General features: G+C 41.1%; 2 protein-coding genes across 3 annotated transcripts; one reads left to right on the forward strand and one right to left on the reverse strand.

Moving 5' to 3' along the window:
* Window positions 1–187: 187 nt before the first annotated feature.
* Window positions 188–8714, reverse strand: DTX3L (deltex E3 ubiquitin ligase 3L). The gene is made up of 5 exons (XM_075028854.1): window positions 8463–8714; window positions 7910–8130; window positions 3811–5349; window positions 2845–3062; window positions 188–1240 (listed from the first exon to the last, which is right to left on the reverse strand). The coding sequence occupies exons 1-5, from the start codon at window positions 8635–8637 to the stop codon at window positions 1171–1173; spliced, it is 2223 nt and encodes a 740-aa protein (XP_074884955.1). The 5' UTR covers window positions 8638–8714; the 3' UTR covers window positions 188–1170.
* PARP9 (poly(ADP-ribose) polymerase family member 9) lies at window positions 8660–19872 on the forward strand. 2 transcript variants are annotated; one of them, XM_075028851.1, is made up of 10 exons: window positions 8671–8781; window positions 9115–9154; window positions 10623–11455; window positions 12866–13093; window positions 13173–13391; window positions 14631–14706; window positions 15118–15492; window positions 16269–16417; window positions 17841–18015; window positions 19214–19872. In XM_075028851.1, exons 1-10 carry the CDS (start codon window positions 8767–8769, stop codon window positions 19519–19521), a joined length of 2418 nt encoding a protein of 805 aa, XP_074884952.1. In that variant the 5' UTR covers window positions 8671–8766; the 3' UTR covers window positions 19522–19872. The 2 variants fall into 2 exon arrangements, with proteins under 2 accessions (XP_074884953.1, XP_074884952.1); XM_075028852.1 differs by lacking the exon at window positions 9115–9154 and having other exon boundaries at window positions 8660–8781.
* Window positions 19873–19917: the final 45 nt, after the last annotated feature.

Here is a 19917-nt window from a genome sequence, read left to right on the forward strand (position 1 = left end):
TCTGAAAATCAAGGTGGTAAAGTAGTACTGCCTATTCACAACGTGGGAATCTTAAAAAAAAAAGCGGCGTAGGGTCCAGATCATGGTGCTGGTGGGAAGATCCTAAATTTAAAAAAATGTACAACTATACGTATCTAAAACAGGAGGAAGACCCTGAATAGAAAATGCAGAACTGAGCAGATGGTATCTTTATATTTTATTTATTAGTTATATTCGGTAGCCTAACAATTTTTCTTTAACTCACTAACAATTATGGCTGCATTAAGTGAAAGCTATGTTTCACACTACCACAGAGGTAATTAGCAGGCTATTTAGACAGCGCAGAGTAATAACAAAGTATCTTTATAACACAATTTAAACCATATATAGATACGTTTTTTATACATATATACTGGAAACAATGGGAAGAATATAGTTTTTATAGTTGCAAAGCTGACTTAAAGGTTTTATTTAAGCTTAAGCATGATGGAAGGCTATCAAAGATGGCCACAGACACTGTTACTTCCCATTTGCTCCAATGTGGCTCTGAGCACTCAGCACTTTCATGGGGTTAAAAATACAGCAGCATCCATGTACCCCCTCATACATTATCCATGCTAATTTCATATTTAAAACCCAAACCACTAATGCCATTTCTGCCCTGAAAAGGAAAAGAAGCAAAAGATCATAGCCTGATCACAGCTGACACTATAACAGCTGCATAAAAATTTTCCAGCAGATGGGTTACATGATGCCGTCCATGATGACAGACATAATACCACAAAGCTAAAGTAAGTATTTGATCGAATACAATCTAGTAGTGGATCTATCGGTTTTGGTGGTCAGACTGAAGACTTGTGGGAAAAAGTGCAGATCAGATCCACTGGTAAAATAAGATACACAATTTAATACTCGACGAGTGCAACAAGTACTGATGCTGCACTCACAAGACCCAAATTCTGTAAAGGTTACTCATAGAGGGAAACATTAGTCAAGGAAGTAAATGATGTGTAAAAAAAAACATGTATTGTTTGATGAAAAAAGATTACTTTTCTTAGCTGACTGCAAAATACAAGTGATTTAAGTACAGCGGTTGAACAAAGTAACTTCTTTCTTCTTAGGGCTTGAATAGTAAATTAACTGCTACATGTTTAGTTATTACACCTAAGAGCTGATGGTTGATAAATTTCTTTATTCAATTCCTCTTGCTTTCAATTCTGATCGAACCCGCTTCAAATAATCAGGATCAGGGTAACCAAAACTAGGAGAAGAGGGAAAGAATTTGGGGTTATTTCTGCAATGAACCACTCGACAGTTCTACAGAACCTTCTCATTAAAATCTCTTAAAACACGTTACAAATTGCATGCACTTCTTTCTTTATAGAGGAAACAGACCCTATTTTGCAGGTCAGAGAGGCAGTACAGACAGGGTAAATCTAAAAATTTAAGAAAAGGAGCTGCTGAATTTGGTTGTCCAAACTGACGTTAAGAACTTGATTTACAAAGCTGCCTGCTGTGTCACTTGAAAATGATAGGGCGCTTGGGTATGCATCTTTCTGAAAATCAGATCCAAAGCATATCCAAGTAAGCATTCAAAACACAACTATAATGGCACCTCCGGATTCTAAGTAGCGCATCACCAAAAGTGCATATGAAGCAAGCGATAACTAGGGAGAGCATTTGAGCAGAGGTGGGGATAAAGTAAAACTCATACTTTTTGCTCTTTTCTGATCCTAGCCCAGGAAGGAGGATCTAGATACAAATCTTCAGAGCTTGCAGGAAGACACCTGCCCCTAAAAGGCTGCAAGCTTGGAAGGACTGTTCCAAGCATCCCTTTTGTCTCTGTAAGATTTTTTTCCAGGAGCCAAACAGTTTACTGATATAATCTGTAGTTAATCGTATCTTTAAGAACGGTCAGTTGTATGTGCATTAAGGGGTGGAACGTAGTGATCCTGACCGGAAGACCATTATACATTGAGGAGTTAGTGATCCACATAACAGTTAACCGGGGCAGGCTCAGGCCTGTGCCGTACTGTGCTGCGCCATGCAGCACGCGCAGCAAGGCCTTCAGGCCTGTGTTGTGCTGTGCTCATCCCATGGCTGCATGACAGACTCAGCCACTTCACTCCAAGAGAGGTGCTGCAGGCAGCTCCGACCCGGTAACGGTGATTATGCCACCTGCATGTCCTTGCCTTTATCTAGAAGTGCAGCAAGTCCTCAAGAAATGCTGAATAGAGTTGTCTTCCCCTAAGAAAATCCTGTAATAGCTTGAATGACCAAAATGGGGTAACCCTTTCTATGGACGGGTTTGGTACAGCATCCTGTGCTCTGGTCGGAGGCCCACTGAATGCTGTGCAACCCGGGGTTCCTAGCATCTAAAAGAACATAACCATATGTATACTACAATCTCTTCCTTCTTGCTGTTAACTCTAATAAGCAGAATTTCAAATCATATTTTACAGAGCCTGAGTGCTATCTTTACTGGGATAATGGACCCGGACCTCTTGGTGCAAAATAGCAGGTAACACAAGACTCCGCGATCAGGAGTCCAACCTTAGCTGCTATCAAGAGCTTGCTGTCCTGTCCTGTACTAGAAGTAGTTTCTAATCAGAGCAGTTATTAACTGAGTAAGTGCTTTACACAACTCACTGGTGAAAGAGTGGCCTGAGGGGCAACAGAAGAATAAACTCATGCTTGTTCCATATGTCCAAATTGGTGAAGGTGATTCAAGCGTGGATGCATAGAGCATTCCACAATTGCTTTGTTAGTGACAAAATCTGAAAGCTCTAATGTGGAAAATATTCAGGGTAGCCTTCCTGACACATCTGAGTAGCAATACAACTACATAAAGAGAAGACTACTTACTTTGTAGGTCCTCCAGCTGTAGAAGTTTTGTGGTGAATATCATTCCATGTGATAACACCTTTTGCACCAGTAGTACATGACTGCCCCACTGTAAAAATCAATTTTTGGTTAAAGGCTCTTCTGAGGAGCTGCAGAATTTCTCGCCCTTCCTTATTGTCAGGTAAATATGCTCTTCGAGAAGTTGCACAATAAGGTTTCCCTGGGTTTGGATGGTTGCTCTGTTTTGTAGAAAAACAAAACAAAACCACATTGTACATCATAAATGCTTTGAAAGCATGAAAATTACACATCCCAGCTTTCGCAATACTTTTTACCCTGTCTTTGATTCAGAAGGACATAGGATGACTGACGACTGATTTTGAGGTGTTTTTTCTGTCGATAGACAATTTCTTTCATATAAGTTTCATTCACATTTTCTTGTCATCACTCATGCATCCATTGTTATTTTTAAATTTGTTTTTTCCTCTTTGCTTTCCAAAATGCACGTCACCCCACCCTTAACTTTTTAATTTATCCCATTTTCAGTCCTAGTGTCATGACTTTAAGCACATAGCATAAGCTGATTTCTCTCCTGGAAAGCTTATAAGACAGTTCGCTATTCATTTTTGTCCATTGGCTTCAGCAGCTAGAAGAATGTCTCAGAGAATCCTCATCATACTCACAAGATTTTGTTTATATGGTATCACTCCATAGATTTCAGTTCAGTTACTCCCAGAGTACAACTTTGAGACAGGTAGCTCTGTCCTGGTGCATATAAAATGGAGGGCTACCATTTGACTGTTTAATTCCTACCATATTACTTTATTGCACCCAAAAACACTGAATTAAATACTTGCAGATTTGTACAGAAGAAAGAAATGTCTCTCCTGGACATGCATTAAAATGATGGAAAAATAGTTAATTTTATACTCAGTATTGGTTTTGTTGTGGGAAAAATATCTTTTATGAATCTGTAAATATACTTACGGTTTGAATACCACCGTACATACTATAGGTAATCTCAATAGTACCACACTTGGGATAACCAGGAAGAGATGAAGACACTGTTCTAGTTGACATTGTTCCCTCTGGTTGGTCTCCTTTCATGAGTCCATAGACAGTATTACAAACAGGACAAGTTTGCTTATAAGTCATGGCCTGGTCGATGCAACTTTTGCAAAATGCATGATTACACTTTCTCAGTATTTCCTTATTATTAATTCTCTCCATGCAAATAGGACACACATCTTTGTCTTCTTCTTCTGTCTTTGCCTTAGACTGTTCTTTAGAAGGAAGATCATTCTTTTGCTTGCTGTTGTCTTTCTTCGCAGATGGTCCTGTAGCTTCTTGATAGCTGAGATCAGAGAACAGTGGTGTCCAATTTTTAGTTTGTGTTGAGTCTTCAGTGATAAGGTTCATAATGTGCTTTTCAGCAGCATAAATATATTTTGGTAAACCACTTAAGATGAATTTGTCTTCCTTCTTCGTGAGTTTTACATGCAGATCTTCTAATAGTTTTCCATCGAGTAGCATATTTAATCTTTCCTTCTGACCTTCTGAAAGCTTCAAGCTGATGAGTTTTTCTCTTAGCATTGCAAAGGCACTCTGAAATGCATTGATGAAACTTTCAGTAGCATGTGAGGAAATATCAGCAGTTTTGATCCTAGGCCTAAATATTATAACCATCTTCTGGCCATGTGAACTGTCTTTCTTTTCTATTACCGTATCAAATTTGTCTTTAATGTCTTCAATTTCTTTGCTTAATATTGTTTCCAGCAATTTATATACAGAAGCATCAACTTCAATTCCATTCCTGTATTTGTACCATTCAGATGATATTTTCATATTCTTTTCAGCTTGACTGTTCTCACCTTCCTCTGCTAGAAATTTTTTGGCAGCTAAAATCTCACTGGCTGGACCACGGAGTAGCAACTGATTCCCTTCCTCTTTGGCAAGAAGATTATTATACCTAGCATTTAATTTCATTATTGTCTCATTTAATGTGTAACTGTTTGTTACGGGAATTTTTTCCTGTTTCAGATCTTCTACACTTTTCTGAAAAGTTCTGATAAAAAAATCATTAGCTCTTTGTATTGATGGAGGACTTTTATCAGAAGTGAAGCATACTGATGTGGTTCCATTGTTATGATCTTTACTTCTTATACACACTCCAAAACGTTCATGTAGTACTTTGATTTGTTCTTTGCAGGCATGACTGAAATATTCATAGAGAGCTGATGGAACTGTAAGCTCATGCATTTCTTCACTATTCAGACCATTTTCATCTTTCAAACCATTCTTACTTTCAGAATGTGAAAAATCATGGTTTGGGTCATTGCCTGCAAGGATATCCTTAAAGTAGTGATAAGCTTTTTCAATATCTGTAAAATCTCCTGTCAGTTTCTCAGAGCCATCAACATCAGGATTTCCTTCTCTTTTTAAATTTGGACATATAATGGCAATTTTTTCTCTTTGCTGTTCAGTGAACATACTGGTATTCAAAGTTGCAGATACTGTAAGAAAGATCTAAAAAGAAGACAAGAAGATATCAATATTTGTTTTTCCTGAGGTTCTCTGCTTGCTGCTTCTATATTTTGAGTATTTGTACATCTCGGTAGGGCCAGATTACTATAGACACATTTGCACACAGTGTTTCTTTTATGTCGTGTATACTGACATTCCACACATGTAAGTAAAGCAATCTGCTTCTAAGTCAGCAGCAAAAACGAAATTTGTTAATGTCATCAGCATTGCAGGAACAAAGACAGTAACTTTGCTACTTAGTTTGAGACTGTGACTACTACCCTCTGCTCCTGACCTCTAGTAACATGGTTAGCATAACTAACGCCACTTTATAAGGCAAAGGGCCATTCTCTGTGACTGAGCTGCTCACATATGAGTCCCTTTTCCCCTCATTATCAGGCCCTGAAGGTCCTGTGCACCAAGTCGATGAAGCAAACAGATTTCTTCTTCCCCTCCCTATCATCCTCAAGGTTCCTGGGCACCAGGCCAACTACTCCCCTCCTTACTGGCCTTGAAGGTCCCAGGCACTCTGCCAACCAGGTGGTGATGACCCCATCACAGACAGGGAAGCTTAACAGCATGCAGAGTGCTGTCTACAAAATCAAGCAGTTACAAGTCCTAAGTGGGAACCTGGGCCGCATCTGCTGCTGGACAGTGAGACCCATGATCCCCCGGTGGCCAGGGACACCTCCACCATCCTCTGGAGGACTGAGTGAATGACTCATATTCTTTTATGTGTTTTTCAAGTTTAGATTATGATTGTTATATTGATACAGCAATCCAAGTCTTAAGATTTGACGTGATCTGCAGAGGGTCCAGGTGATTAGAAACCATAAGCTAAGCTGTGCTATAAAATTCAGTGCTATGCAGTCCTGGTTTCGGCTGGGACAGAGTTAATTTTCTTTCTAGTAGCTGGTATAGTGCTATGTTTCAGGTTCAGTATGAAAAGAATGGAGATAACACACTGATGTTTTCAGTTGTCACTAAGTAGTGTTTAGACTAAGTCAAGGATTTTTTAGCCTCTCATGCCCAGCCAGCAAGAAGGCTGGAGGGGCACAAGAAGTTGGGAGGGGACACAGCCAGGGCAGCTGACCCAACCTGGCCAAAGGGGTATTCCATACCATGCGACATCATGCCCAGTATATAAACTGGGGGGAGTGGGGCTGGGAGGGACTGCCGCTCGGGAACTAATTGTGCATCACATGGTGACTGGTGAGCAATTGCATTGTGCATCACTTGTTTTGTATATTCCAATCCTTTTATTATTATTGTCAATTTAGTATTGTTACTATTATCATTATTAGTTTCTTCCTTTCTGTTCTATTAAACTGTTCTTATCTCAACCCATGAGTTTTACCTTTTTTTTCCCCCCGATTCCCTCCCCTATCCCGCTGGGTACGGGGGGATTGAGTGAGTGGCTGCGTGGTGCTTAGTTACCGTCTGGGGTTAAACCACGACAAACGCTACTTATAAAATTGTACTACACTGGTTCTGCTTGTAGAAATCCTGTGCTGTTCTGATCATTAATTCTATGCTATGCTAATCATAAAATCCTGTTTAAAAAAAAATAAAGCCTTAATTGTAACTAAAACTTAGTGCCATCATCATTCTGCCAAGGATCCCCAAAAGAACCTGTCTGTCCCCTTACTGTCGGGTCACCGAGACACAACATGTTTTAACAGCACGTATAAATGATATTACATTGCTCTTTAATTAGAATTTCTAGTTTTCTCTTACTATCTTCCTTTAAAAAAATTCCAAAAGTCATGCTTTAGCAACTCAGGGTTACGGTAGAAAAGAGGATTCTGAAAAATGGTAACAAATACGTTCACATCTCTACTTTGCACAGACAGAAGGGTAAGGAAATTTGCAGTATAGTGCTACAAATGGCAGATAACCACTACGTTAGCACATGCTATACCTCAAAAGCTACATCTATGCTACTATGCAAAACAGAGTAAACCCTCTGGGCCAGATACCAGTGTCTCAGTAGAGCCACATCCACATCACGAAACACATAGCCTGGCCCTTCCCCATGTCCCTAACACACAGCTGATCTTTTCTTTTCTGCATATCTTTTAGTTCAAAGTGTCTGAAATAATGTTTGCTGTGCTACATCCCATCAGAGCAGATTTTTTTAACACTGAGGTAAGGGATGGAAGTAGTCAGGGCTGTTTGAAGGTGCAAAACATGCTGAAATAGTGTTAGAGGTTTGCGTAGCAGGAAGGGATGCAAATCTCATACAGTTCTTCCACCTTTTGGGAGCAGTCCTTGGTGCATACTATCCCCCGAAACCTGCCAGGGTGCCTCTTTGGGGAGCAGTGGGTGGCATGCGCCAAAGCCACGCTGGAGAATGTGCTGCCTGTTAACGTATGTGGATGACCTGCATGGTCCAGCGCTCAAAAGTCGCTCCTTGCCCCCATTTTTTTGACTAAGACAATGTAAGTGACATTTGCTTGGCATGAAATATTGGAGCGCAACACAAAGCAATGCAAAAGCCTCGTGGAACGACAAGCGAGGCAGGTTGTGCAGTAACTGCTTGTTACTTCTCTTCCTGATGTACCTTTTGGGTAAGGACTTCTCTTGCCGTGTCTCCGTGGCCTTTGGCCGCCTGCTGCTCCTGCTGAGGTGGGGAAGAGCTGGAAGGGACGGGGTGGCTGGCGGAGGCCTGCTCTGTGAACTGGCTCTTGCTCATGTCCCCTTCTCCCGGCTGGATGACTACCTTCAGGCGTCTGGCACCGATTTCCAAGACGTGATCCACGCGGGATTCCACGCTCTTCTTATCTGCGGTAACGTGGGGACAGGCAGATAAGTCTGATAAGGTTACCTGAAAACTTGATGGCTACAAGCGGCCACAGAGACCACCTGCCCATTGCCCGCCCGCCCACTGCGTAGGGCAGCAAGATGGTGCCCTGGGCGGCCATTTGCCGCCCCCTCACAGAGCTGCGGGACCTGCGTGCGAACAGCCCCCCCCCCTCCCCACCCCGGGCACCCGGGGCTTAACCGCCCCCGGCACCCGGGGCTCAACCGCCCCCTCATCCCCTCAGAGCCGGCGGCGGGGGCACGCCGAGCCGCACCGCCCGCCCGCCCCAGCCCCTTCTCCCCTCAGCCCGTACCTCGCTCCTGCTGGAACTGCACCCAGTAGGTGCCGGGCTCGGGGCCCGGCCGCACCTCGCACTCGCCGCCCCCCGACCGCTTCCCTGACTGGAAGTAGCTCTGGAGCTTCAGCATCGGCTTCTCGCCGGCGTCGGGCGCGGGACAGAGCCGCACCAGCACCGGCGCCGCCGCCATGATGCCTGCCTCCGCCCGCTTTCGCTTTCGTTTCCCGCTCCGCCGCTCGGGGCCGCGGTTCCCCGCCCCGGACCCTCCTCCCGCTCCCGGCGCTGAAGGGGAGACGGCCGCGCCGCACTCCTCCGGTTAATGGGGATCTTGCAGGTAAGAGAAGCGGGGCGGAGGGGAGGGCCCGAGGGGCCGGGGCTGGGTCTCCGCTGGGCAGCAGCTCCCTCAGGGGCCCGGGGAAGCTGCGGCTGGAAGTGCCCCAGCGCGACGGGCCGGGCCGGGCCGGGCTCTGCGGGGCTTCGTGGCGGTCCGGTAGCTGCAATTTCAGCTCTGAGTAGCGTTTTAAATACCCGGAAACTTCCTACAAATTTGGGGGAAGGTGGCGGCGCCGACGCCTGTTTCGCTTGCAACAGAACCGCTCCTGTAGGAACGCAGCCCGTCAGGCAGTAATGCGCGTGTATTTTCTCTTTCCCGTTTTTTTTACAATAGAGTTACAGCCCAGGGACCTCGGAAGAGAAGAGCGGTTTAGGTAAGCCTCCCATTTAGCCACCTGCGAAGTGTGTTCCTGTATTTGAGATGAAAATTGCCAGCTGCAGCCAGCAAACTGGAAAACGTCAATGTGGAATAGCCAAAAGCGACACGAAACATGTCAATTAGACACGGTTATGAATCAACATTATTTGTTACTTCAGCAGGATTTGCTTGCATTTCTCTTTTAAAAGTACGAGCTCAGAGGTGTTTTGATGAATCGGTGTGTCTACTTTATAAGTGCAAAACGTTAGACTCTCTTTTTATAAAAGCAGGTAGCATACCCTGGAGGAAAATTTGATTAAACTCGTACAAATTGATTTACACTCATTAACATAACTACTGCATATAGTACTGCTGACATCTGCTAGGAGAGGGCTGTATAGCCATAATGATAATATACAAACTGTCCCACTCTTTACCATTATTTTTGCTCCCTAAAAAAAAGTGGTTTAAAAAGCACTTCTGAATTCTTAAGTTCTATACAAAGAAAGAACTTGCTTGTGGGCTTTAAGTGCAGACCAAAGAAGGGCCACAGAGTTAAAGGGCCACAAAGCTTATCATGAGATCTCTCTGGCACAGTTAAATGAACACATCGGCAAGTGTTCCTCTGCTGATGTGACTGTGAGTCACTGACTCTGCAAAGGCTTAGGGTACTCACCCTTGGACCTTGCTGGAAATCGGTAACAAAATGCCAAGAACGCCCTGGAGAGGGCAGAGGCAGGCTTCAGCCCTCTCGGCAACACAAGCTCAGAGAGGGAGAAGTGGTGTTTTCTGCCTTTTCAAGCATTTTGAAGCCCCGATTATGGCATGGCTTTTCACATTTGCTTTCTCAGCTGGAGTTTTAGTGGCAAATGCAGCACAGCATCATGATGGCACTGCAGCCAGTTAATAAAGCCCTGTTACAGCATCTGTTTCAAAGACATTCCTCTCACACTTGTCTGCTCCTTTTTGCTCCTTCTCACCATTTATTCTCAGCCCATTCAGCTGTGCTGCTGCACCAGTCTTTGAGGTTGGTGCTCTAAATCAAATTAAGTTTTGTGGTGTGGTTTTGTGGGTTTTTTTAATTCAGTTTATGTCACTGATTCATTTAAGAATATGTCCCTGACAATGGTTGTGCCAGTCTAATGGTGGGGAAAATAAACAGTAGGAAAGAGAAAGAGAGAACAAGTAGCAGGAGGAGACACATCTTAGCCAAGCTTCCTCCTCAGGTAAACAGCAAAACAAACCCAAACCCTCAAGTCACTACAGGCACAGTGATACTGTTATTGTCATCTTTTAGTGCCTTTCTTTGCTTAGTTGGGCTTTCTAAGCCTATGAGAAGAGGAGAGAGATCAGACTATGCCAAAAAATATTGGTACGTAATGGCAGTAGGATAAAATTGAGAGCTATAAACCACACTTCTATATAAAAAGCAATGTTTTGACAGTAATATATTGGATTTCACTTTATATTATTCTGTATCCTAGGGCCAAGCATGGTAATGGACGAGGACAGCTTGATGATCCCCATCAATAAAGATGCCTATGAAGTTCTTGAGAAAAGAAAGGACTGTCTAAGTAATCTCATTTCCAGAAAGTTTGCTTGTATGTTGACCTTCAAAAGTCCAAAATGTACTGTTGAAGTATACAGGAAAAAACTAAAGCAGGGAATTGACATTTGTGTTTGTAAGGATGATCTCACAAGACACAAGGCCGATGCTTTGGTGAATGCAGCCAATGAATATCTAGATCATGGAGGAGGCCTTGCTTTAGCCCTTGTGAATGCTGGAGGGCCAGAAATACAAGAGGAAAGCAATCTTCATATTGAAAGGCATGGGAAACTCACAACTGGCAAAATAGCTGTGACAGGTGGAGGGAAGCTTCCTTGTAAGAAGATAATTCATGCAGTTGGTCCAAGGTGGACTACTTATGAAAATGAAAGGTGTTGTGACCTACTTCAGGAAGCTATTGTGAATGTTCTGAAGTACGTTAGTGCTCCAGAAAACACTATAAAGTCTGTGGCTATCCCAGCAGTCAGTTCAGGTATTTTTGGCTTCCCGCTCCGTTTGTGTGCTCAAGTGATTGTAATGGCCATAAGGGAATTTGTTGAGGCAAGTCCACCAAGCTGTCTCAGGGAAATCCGCCTGGTGAACATTTATGAGCCTACAGTTGCAGAAATGAAGAAGGCCTGTGAAGAGTTTCTGGGTGATACCAGTTCACTTCAGGAAACACTTCCAGTTTCACCAAGTCAGCCTTCAGCTTTCATCAAATATGAAGGCATTCGCTTGCGCATGGTAAGAGGACTCCTTGAAGAGCAGAAGGTAAGTCTGTCCTGTAGTACGTTGGACATGGAGTTGCCTCCAACTCTTTGCAGGATTTGGAGCCCAAGCGTTCAGATGTTGTATTGGTCCACTAAATAGTTATCTTCTCTGCCTGGTAAGAATTTACAAATGGTAAATAAATTATAGTGGTAAGGAGTTGGGTTTTTTCTAAATGGGTATTAAATATTAGAATGTTTTTATTTCTTTTTTATATACATTCTGTTATGGTATAATAGGAAGCAGCTAAAGATTGGATGATTAATAATAATATATCCCTATGTTAATGTTTATCTTCTTAAAACATCGTGGGAGTTCACATTTTGTCATGCATTCCCTAGAAGTCTACTCTTATTTTTTGCCTTGCCTTTTTTCCTGTAATTTATGTTCTCATAGATACCACTACTGGAGTTACTCAGCAAACACTGAAACAGCTGAAAATAACTTATACAGATGATGTGCACCTTACCTTTAAACAGTGCATCATTTAAATTGATTCATTTAACTTTTTAGCTAGAAAATCTGATGCAAAATATATGAGCTTAGTCATAGGAATCCAACAGAGCTCTTGGACTGGAAGCTACATCACAGGAATGGCATTTGCTTTTAGCAAACACTGTATCAAAAAAAGTCTTAACTTTTAAAAGAGTATCTTAATTGAACAGGAAGTTCATTTTTTTTTCACCTGAGAGCAAAGGATCACAAAGTTGAAATTGTGGGGAATTTTATCAACCAATTCTACAGCACTGAAAGATACCACATGCCTTCAAGACTATGAGAAGAATATGCTCCAAAGTCTTGTATCTTTAGATAATCTTCAGCAATTTAAGTTAGAACAATTACTGCTGTTATCAGCATTCTGTAAACAAGTGTTTTGCATTTTACATATTTAATTTGAAATACAGAAGACCTACTACAGGAATCTGCTGTTTCCGCTGGGAATTGGAAGCAACCATAGCTTTGCAGTTCCCCTGTGTGCACTAACCCCACTAGTTCGGTGATGAGTGCTTGCTGCCCTAACATGGGGAGCATCTGTGTGGGCTGCGATAGCAGACATAGCCATAGTTCTCTCCTGCTCATTGATAATTGGCTGCAGAATTGCATTTGATAAGATGCCTATGTGTCAGTTCTATAGCTGTGGTAATAATTCTGTTGAATTCACTCTGATGACTTGAACAGGTCTTATGCATGCTGTTGGTTTCTGAAAAAAATGTGTGCATCTACTGCAACTAGAAGGTGCATACTTTGATGCATTCCAGCACTGCCCTTAGTAGTAAGTGGTAAGAGAATCTTTCAAGCAGCTGATCTGCTGCAGTCAAAAGAATTGTTCCTAGCAAGAGTGCTCTCTATAGTAGCAAAGCTTGCAAATAGTAAACTTGAAGTATACTGAAACTTTGCACTCTTTTCTTTCAGACTACAGCTATCATTAATTCTGTGTCTGTGAATGGTGAGCCTTACACTCTGGTTTCAAGAGGACTGCTGCAAAAAGGGGGTTCAGCTCTTCAAGATGAACTTAAGTCTAATCTTAGACATTCTTTGTCTTACAAGGAAGTCATAATAACAAAAGGGTATAATCTGCCCTGTGAGCTTGTACTGCACATTGTATGGCCGCAATACCACCACAGGGTGTTACTGTGTGAGGTGATGATCAGTTAAATTGGATTATAATTGATTTTCATGTTGAGTGATGTGAGGATTAAAACACTTGTTTTTTCTGCAGGCATTCAAAGCTGCAGTGACAAGATGCCTGCATTTCTTTGGGGACTGGCCAGCTCTCTCAGTTTCTTTTCCAGCAAATGAGATTTGGTCGTTAAAGCTGCCTGTTGATATAGTGGCAGAGATCATGATTGAAGGGGTTTTAAATTTTGCCAGCACATACCCTGGGAAGAAGATAGAAGTGCAGTTTGTCTTTTGCCCAGATGACCAGAATGCCTATGAGGTAACAAATTTGTTGCTAACTACCGATAAGGAAAACCCAAGTCTGTAAAAATATTCCCACAGATGACTACAAATTAAGATAATCTGAATTCTATACTACTTATAACATTTGTGAGCAGCAGGTCCCTTTATGAAACTATTTGTCTCATTAAGTCTCATTAACAGTTTTTTTTTACAAATCTCTATTTTCACTAAACCAGAAGTCTTCACCCTGTGGTCTGATAATAAGGGGAGGGAGCTCTGAAATTCTCATGATGGTCAGCAAATTTGTAAGAAAGAGTCTACTCTTAACTCATTAGGGAATAAACTTACTCCTCCTCAGGAAATTTTTTGAACCAATTTTTTTTTGTATGAAGTTCCTAGGGCAAAATACTATCAACACATTATATGACCTAACATGATAGAAGGGTTGCAAGCAGACAGTGGATAATTTCAACTGCAGTGTGCCATTTTCCACCTGTTGAATATTTGGTTGATGTGATTAATACACAACTATTTTATATAGCCATCTATTACAAAAGTACAGAGTTTGCTTTTGTTCCCATTAACTTCGACCATCCATTCTTTCAATGGGTACAAGAACTAGGTGGAGGGGGGTTGGAACTAGATGATCTTTAAGGTCCCTTCCAACCCAAACCATTCTATGGTTCTAAGATCAGATCCATGTTCTGTAACAGTCCCAGAAACTCTGAAGGAAGCTGTATAACAGCTACGTGGTCATCACTTAATCCCTTGATAATCAGGGCACAGCAGAAACTCTTTTTGCTGAAAAAAAGGAAAGGCAATTTGCCAGATGCCAAATCCACTACCTAGCAGAGCAGCGCTTCTCAGAGGCTTTCCCTGCGTGATCATGAAAAGGAGCTTTGGGGTAAAGGCAGGGGAGTAGTCTGGGTTTTAAAACTAAGTAACGATTCATCAGCATTAAACTGCAAGCAATGAATACCTTTACCTGCTGTGGTTCTATGAGTTCCGGATATGCCACAACCACAAAGACGTGGTGAAGGTGCCATTCAGCGTGTAAGGTATCTTACCTTAGGAGATGTAGAACACAAATGCACTTGATATTGTCAGGAATAAAATTTTGGGAAATGTTGACAAATGTCAGCTGTCAACGATTTCAGAATTTGGGGGGGGGAGGTAACTACAGCTGTAAACTGCTTATCTAACAGAGTTTTGAAGAGACAAATTGCTTATTTGACAACAGAGATTGCAAACTGCTCCTAAACTTTTCTCCTTCAAGGTTTTCCAGAGAAAATTTTATTCAGCAGCACAGAAACTGGAAAAAAAGCAGTATTACAACAGAAGTGACCATTTGAGTAAGTAATGAACAGAAGGGGCATTTCAAGTAAATGAGCACTCCAGATTTGAGAATCTGAAATCAAATCCCTTTAAAAAAAACTTAGTATTTGTGTCTTCGGGAAAGGGGGAGGGAAAAATGTGTGAGTGCTTCACATTTTTACATTAATAGGAATGGAACTGGGCAGTCCCTTGTAAGATTTTTTCAAACATAAAAATCGTCAGTGCCTAACTTGTTGAAAGTTATTTAGTAGAAGGCAAATAAACTCTGCAGGGGGGTGGGGGTTCTGAGCGTACCAGAAGCGTAGCATGTTGCCTTGCACTGTACATCTTGGATTACATGTAGGAATTTGTGACAGCACTTGAAAGCCCTTCACTCTTCCAATGCACTTGTATTAAAAAAAAAAAAAAAAAAAAAATCTTTCTTGTAGGTACAGAGTCAGGCAGTCAAAGCGTAAAAGAGACTGCAAATAGTGAACCAGCTATTGAACTTAAAGGGAACACACGTACAGCATTGGAAGCAGCAGAATCATGGATCAAAAGTGTGGTACAAATTCAGAAAAGTCACTATGCTATTATTGAAAACAACTACATTTTTAGCCTCGGTAAAAATGAGTTTGCAGAACTATCTCGAGAGCAGCATTCTAGTGTATGTATGTGGGAAGAAGTGAGAGATGGAAAAGCAAGACTGGAATTTCGGGGCCCTCCTGCTGCTGTGACTGATGCCGTGCTCACAGCTGAAAAACTACTGCTTCGTGTGCAAGAGAAGATTACAGACAAACAAGAGGAACTGCTGTACTTAATGGGTATGTAAAGTAAATAAGTGACTAATTAAATGAACAAGTGCCTAAATAAGGTCAAGTATGAAGCAATATATATCTATGTATTGCTGAGAGTGGACAGAATTGCATTCAGTTCACACACATACTGAGCATTGCTTTAATTACCAATATTACTGTCCTTTTATCATACGAGCCCCTGAAAGACCATTTGTTAGCTTTGGTTACTCACTTGGCAATATTCCCAGCAGAGCACAGTTTATACAGGGGTTGGCTGTTGTTGTACAGCCAGCTCCAGTACAGCTTAAAATTAAAGCCTGGCCACTGGAGACTTAGAAAATTTGCACTTAATTAACATATACCTTTGCTGAGCTCTTTGGCTAACTACAGCTGGACCACTGTTGCAGGACCCACCAATGGACTTGTTCCGCAGAATCCTTGACTTTCATTAAGAGTTGATAGAACTAGTGGCATTACAAAAGCTACTGAGTGATCAGCTTTTCCTTGTGTTTGTATAGTCATTCAATATAGATACCATTATATGAAAGTTGGGCTGTCAAGAGATGTAATGGAGAAGATAAATTGCTTTTCTTTGGTTCCCTCTCTGTCTGGTTTTCTTTAATAAATGTAGAAAAAATTAATAATCAGTCCCTCTGAATATTAGCCTCTGGCATTACTTTGGAGAATATTTAACATTCTTTCTTCTTAACTAAACTACCAAACTACAGTATTGGATGCCTCCTCATTGCCTTTGCTTCAGTTATTATGATGTATGAAAATTTTACTCCCTTATTTGTATCCAGGCCAACCAGAAGCAGCTCAGCTTTCAGAAGGACACCGTCACAAGACAAATACTACTAAACATGTCGAGATTTCACTGGTGGAGTCACACCTTCAGGAGTTTAAAGACAGACAGAAACAGTTTGAAAAAGCTGGGCTTCATGTTCTCAAGGTAAAGAGGGTATTCATGGAAAAGCTAAATCTCAGCTGATACAGTTGAACTAACATGTTTAACATGCTTAAAAAACTCAGATAAACTACTTCAATATATTGCTTTTAAAAATTAAGATCAAATCAGCCTAATCCTTAAAACAGATGTAGTCTTTAAAATACTTTTTATTAGGAGTAAACATAATCACTCAAATAATCACTCAAAAAGTGTGGTTAAATTCTGAGAAGTCCTTTAACTGTACTGTATATTCTGTCTTTTATTTCATGCTTCAAATGTTCCTTTACAGGACTCTAGAGAAATATGAGATTGGTATGTTAGAATGAGTACAGTATTCCAGGACACTAATGCAGTGTCTCTGTCTTCTTGTGAGCTTGACACCAAAAATTAGCAACTGAATTTGTCAGAGTTATCTGATTAGTAGCATGTTGAAGCTGGGATCTTGCTTGGATATCAGTGCTTTACTGAACGGGAGGAGGATGAGGCTGTGTAACACAGAGAAATACAGAAGTTTGTAAGCAGGGATTTGTGCACCTAGTAATTAAGACCAGGTAACTGGAAACCAGACTGCCATGTGCCAAACTGCCTTTCATACAAGAAAGGTATTTAACTTTGAAATAATAGCAAATAGCAATCAGATGAAAGCAAGTGCTTCTTGATCTGCAGAACTAAAGACTTTGTCGAGTCTCAAAGCAAAAGCTACATCAGAATTTGAAAGAATACCGCACTGAGTATCGGTCATAGCTCAAATTACTTTTATGAGAGCAGAAGCTTGATCATCTTTCAGCACCTGCTTGTTTTTATCTGAGCAGTCAGAAGTCTGGCATGAGCAGGTTGCTAGAGAAGAGGCCTTGCAGGCCCCTGGTACTGACTTTTGCCATAGCAACTGTGACTAGCCCACTGGTAGAGTCAGGTATGCCAGCGAGAGCTGCCAAGTAGCCAATTTGCCTGAAGTTCTGTGTGGTGTTATGCTGCATGCAGCCATGCTTTTGAGAGACAAGCTAACGTAAAGCCCCTCTTATCTGTAGACCTTTTTTTGCCTTGAGAGCTGTAAAATTTTGATCAATCAAGAGCTGAGGTTCTCCGTGCCTTACAGTTCTTTACAAGATTAAGCCGTAAGCACCCACACAGCTTATTCTCACATACATATAGTTGATATTCAATCTGTTCAGCACAACTCAAGTACTGGGAATCAGTACACTAGGATATATTCCCACTGATTTCAATGAGAGGCATGGGATAGTGGCATGGTTCTTCTCCTGTGGATCAGTTGCACACTTCAGATACCTTAACTGCTACACAGTCAATGCATATAAGCAAAATCAAATGTTCTTGCATTGAAGAACATAGCCAGAACAAGAGCACCCATGGATTTCATGGATATTGGTTGCCGTTTGCTTATACTACACTACTATTTACGTTACAGATTGAAAAGATACATAATCCTCTTTTATCTGCTGCATTCCAACAAATGAAAAAAAAAATAGAGGAAAACCAAGGTACCTCCAAAATAACCCACAAGTTGTACCAGCACGTTCCAGCTCAGTTCTGTAGCTCAGTGTGCCAAACTGGATTTCACAGGATGTATTCTCCACCAACAGGTAATAACTCGCTTTGGCATCTTTAATCAAAATGAACAGTGACTGACTACTGAAGTTGGATTAAAATCAGAAAAAAATGGCATTCCTAAACAAGAACTGTTTCCTACCCACATTTAGAGTCATATGATCTTACTTTTTTTATCTACAGTAAGATTTTCCTGTTTTTCCTTCCTGATACCGTAGTCAGTAAGGCTCTGGGAGGATAAGCCTGGATTCCTAGCCTAGCCCAGACACTGTTGACAGCATTGTTAATATACACTCAATGCCATGTCCAAGTTTGACTTTCTTTCAAGAGTGATGCAACAAAATAAATGTCCTTATTTACTTGCTGCGAACATGCGTTCAGCAGCTTGATGCTTTAAAGCATGTTCAAAAGAATTGCAGAATAACTGAGGCTGGAAGGTATTTCTAACTACTAAACTCCTGCTGAAATCAGGTGCAATCAGAGACAGCAGATAATCTGAGCAGGCTGCCATTCAAACTATAGTAGAGTTAGGAAGAAAGTTGTGGTGTCTATGTAATATTGTAGTAGACAGATATTTTCAGAAATTGAAAGAATAAGCATTTAGCGCTTCATCCTGCAACAGGTGAAGGGCATGATGTTTTGCTTGTCAAATGCAGAGCCAGGATTTCAGGCAATAAACCGTTCAAAAAGTGGAGATTTGCCTTTCCTTGTCTATGCAATGTACATGGCCCATTTTCACACTTTCAAAGCAATAAATAGAATGATGGTCTAATTTAATTTCTTTGTACTTTTCCATGATACTGTAATAGCATTTTATGCAGTATTCTCCTTGTAAATCTCAAAGCTTTTTTTGTAGTTTGCATTACTAAAATCTTACGTTCTTTGGTGCTTGTCAGAATCCTAGTACATGATAACTGAAGTGTTTACATAAATACATTACACCTTGATGTTTCTATCACTGGATTAACAGTTAAATCTGAATGGTCACTACTGCAGTAGCAGTAAAATCAGAATGGCCATCAGCTGTCATTGCTTATGATTTCAATGGGAGGTCAGTGCTAGCATTAGAGCCACTTAATGCAAATTTACTTCCAAAAGGATGGCATGCATTGAGCAGTAACATAAAATGTCATATTGAATCAAGAAGCAGTCTCTTAGTACTACCACCCCAAAAGAACCAATTGTTAAAGGCTTTTTTTTTTTTCTTCTAAATATTTTTCTTTGTTTTTCCAGAACAAAAATATGGAGCTGGCATCTATTTTAAAAGGAACCCAAAAAGCCTAATCAAGGGTAAAGATATGTTGGAAACAGACTCTAAAATGTATGTGTTTGAGGCTGATGTATTAACAGGCTTATACACTGAAGGCAAGCCATCTTATATTATGCCACCGGCAGTGGAGCGGGATGCCATTAAGGTATATGACAGCTTAGTAGATGATGTAAACAATCCTGACACCTTTGTCATTTGCAACAGTGTTGGGGCCCTTCCACAATATTTGTTGACTTGTTCCCCAGTAAGGGAGAAGTATGTGGCCCTCTGAGGAAACCAGCAGCATGCTGAGTGAGCATTAATCATTAATGTAGCTATTGTGAAGACCCCCTCAGAACAAAGCCTAGTACTTAGATTTTAGGAGGACGCTCTACCTAGTAACTTGCTGTGATCAAAGTGCCTTGTGCAAAGTGCTCTGAAATATCCATGAACAAAAAAAGTAAGTCAGTACCTTAAGGAGATTAGAACAAAATTATCTGTGAATGGAAACAGAAGGGAAAGCATCACAAAATACAGTTTAACATTTATCTGGTCATGTACTTTATGCCTTAAAGTGTTCTGAGCCTGGCACTATAAACTTGATGTTTACTTAGGTTGGCATTCTTCCATTACATTTTCTTAATCTGAGATATTGCATATGTTAATGAAACCCAAGAAATCTTTTTTG

Source organism: Buteo buteo, chromosome 5, assembly GCF_964188355.1.
Source record: "Buteo buteo chromosome 5, bButBut1.hap1.1, whole genome shotgun sequence".
NCBI lineage: Eukaryota > Metazoa > Chordata > Aves > Accipitriformes > Accipitridae > Buteo > Buteo buteo.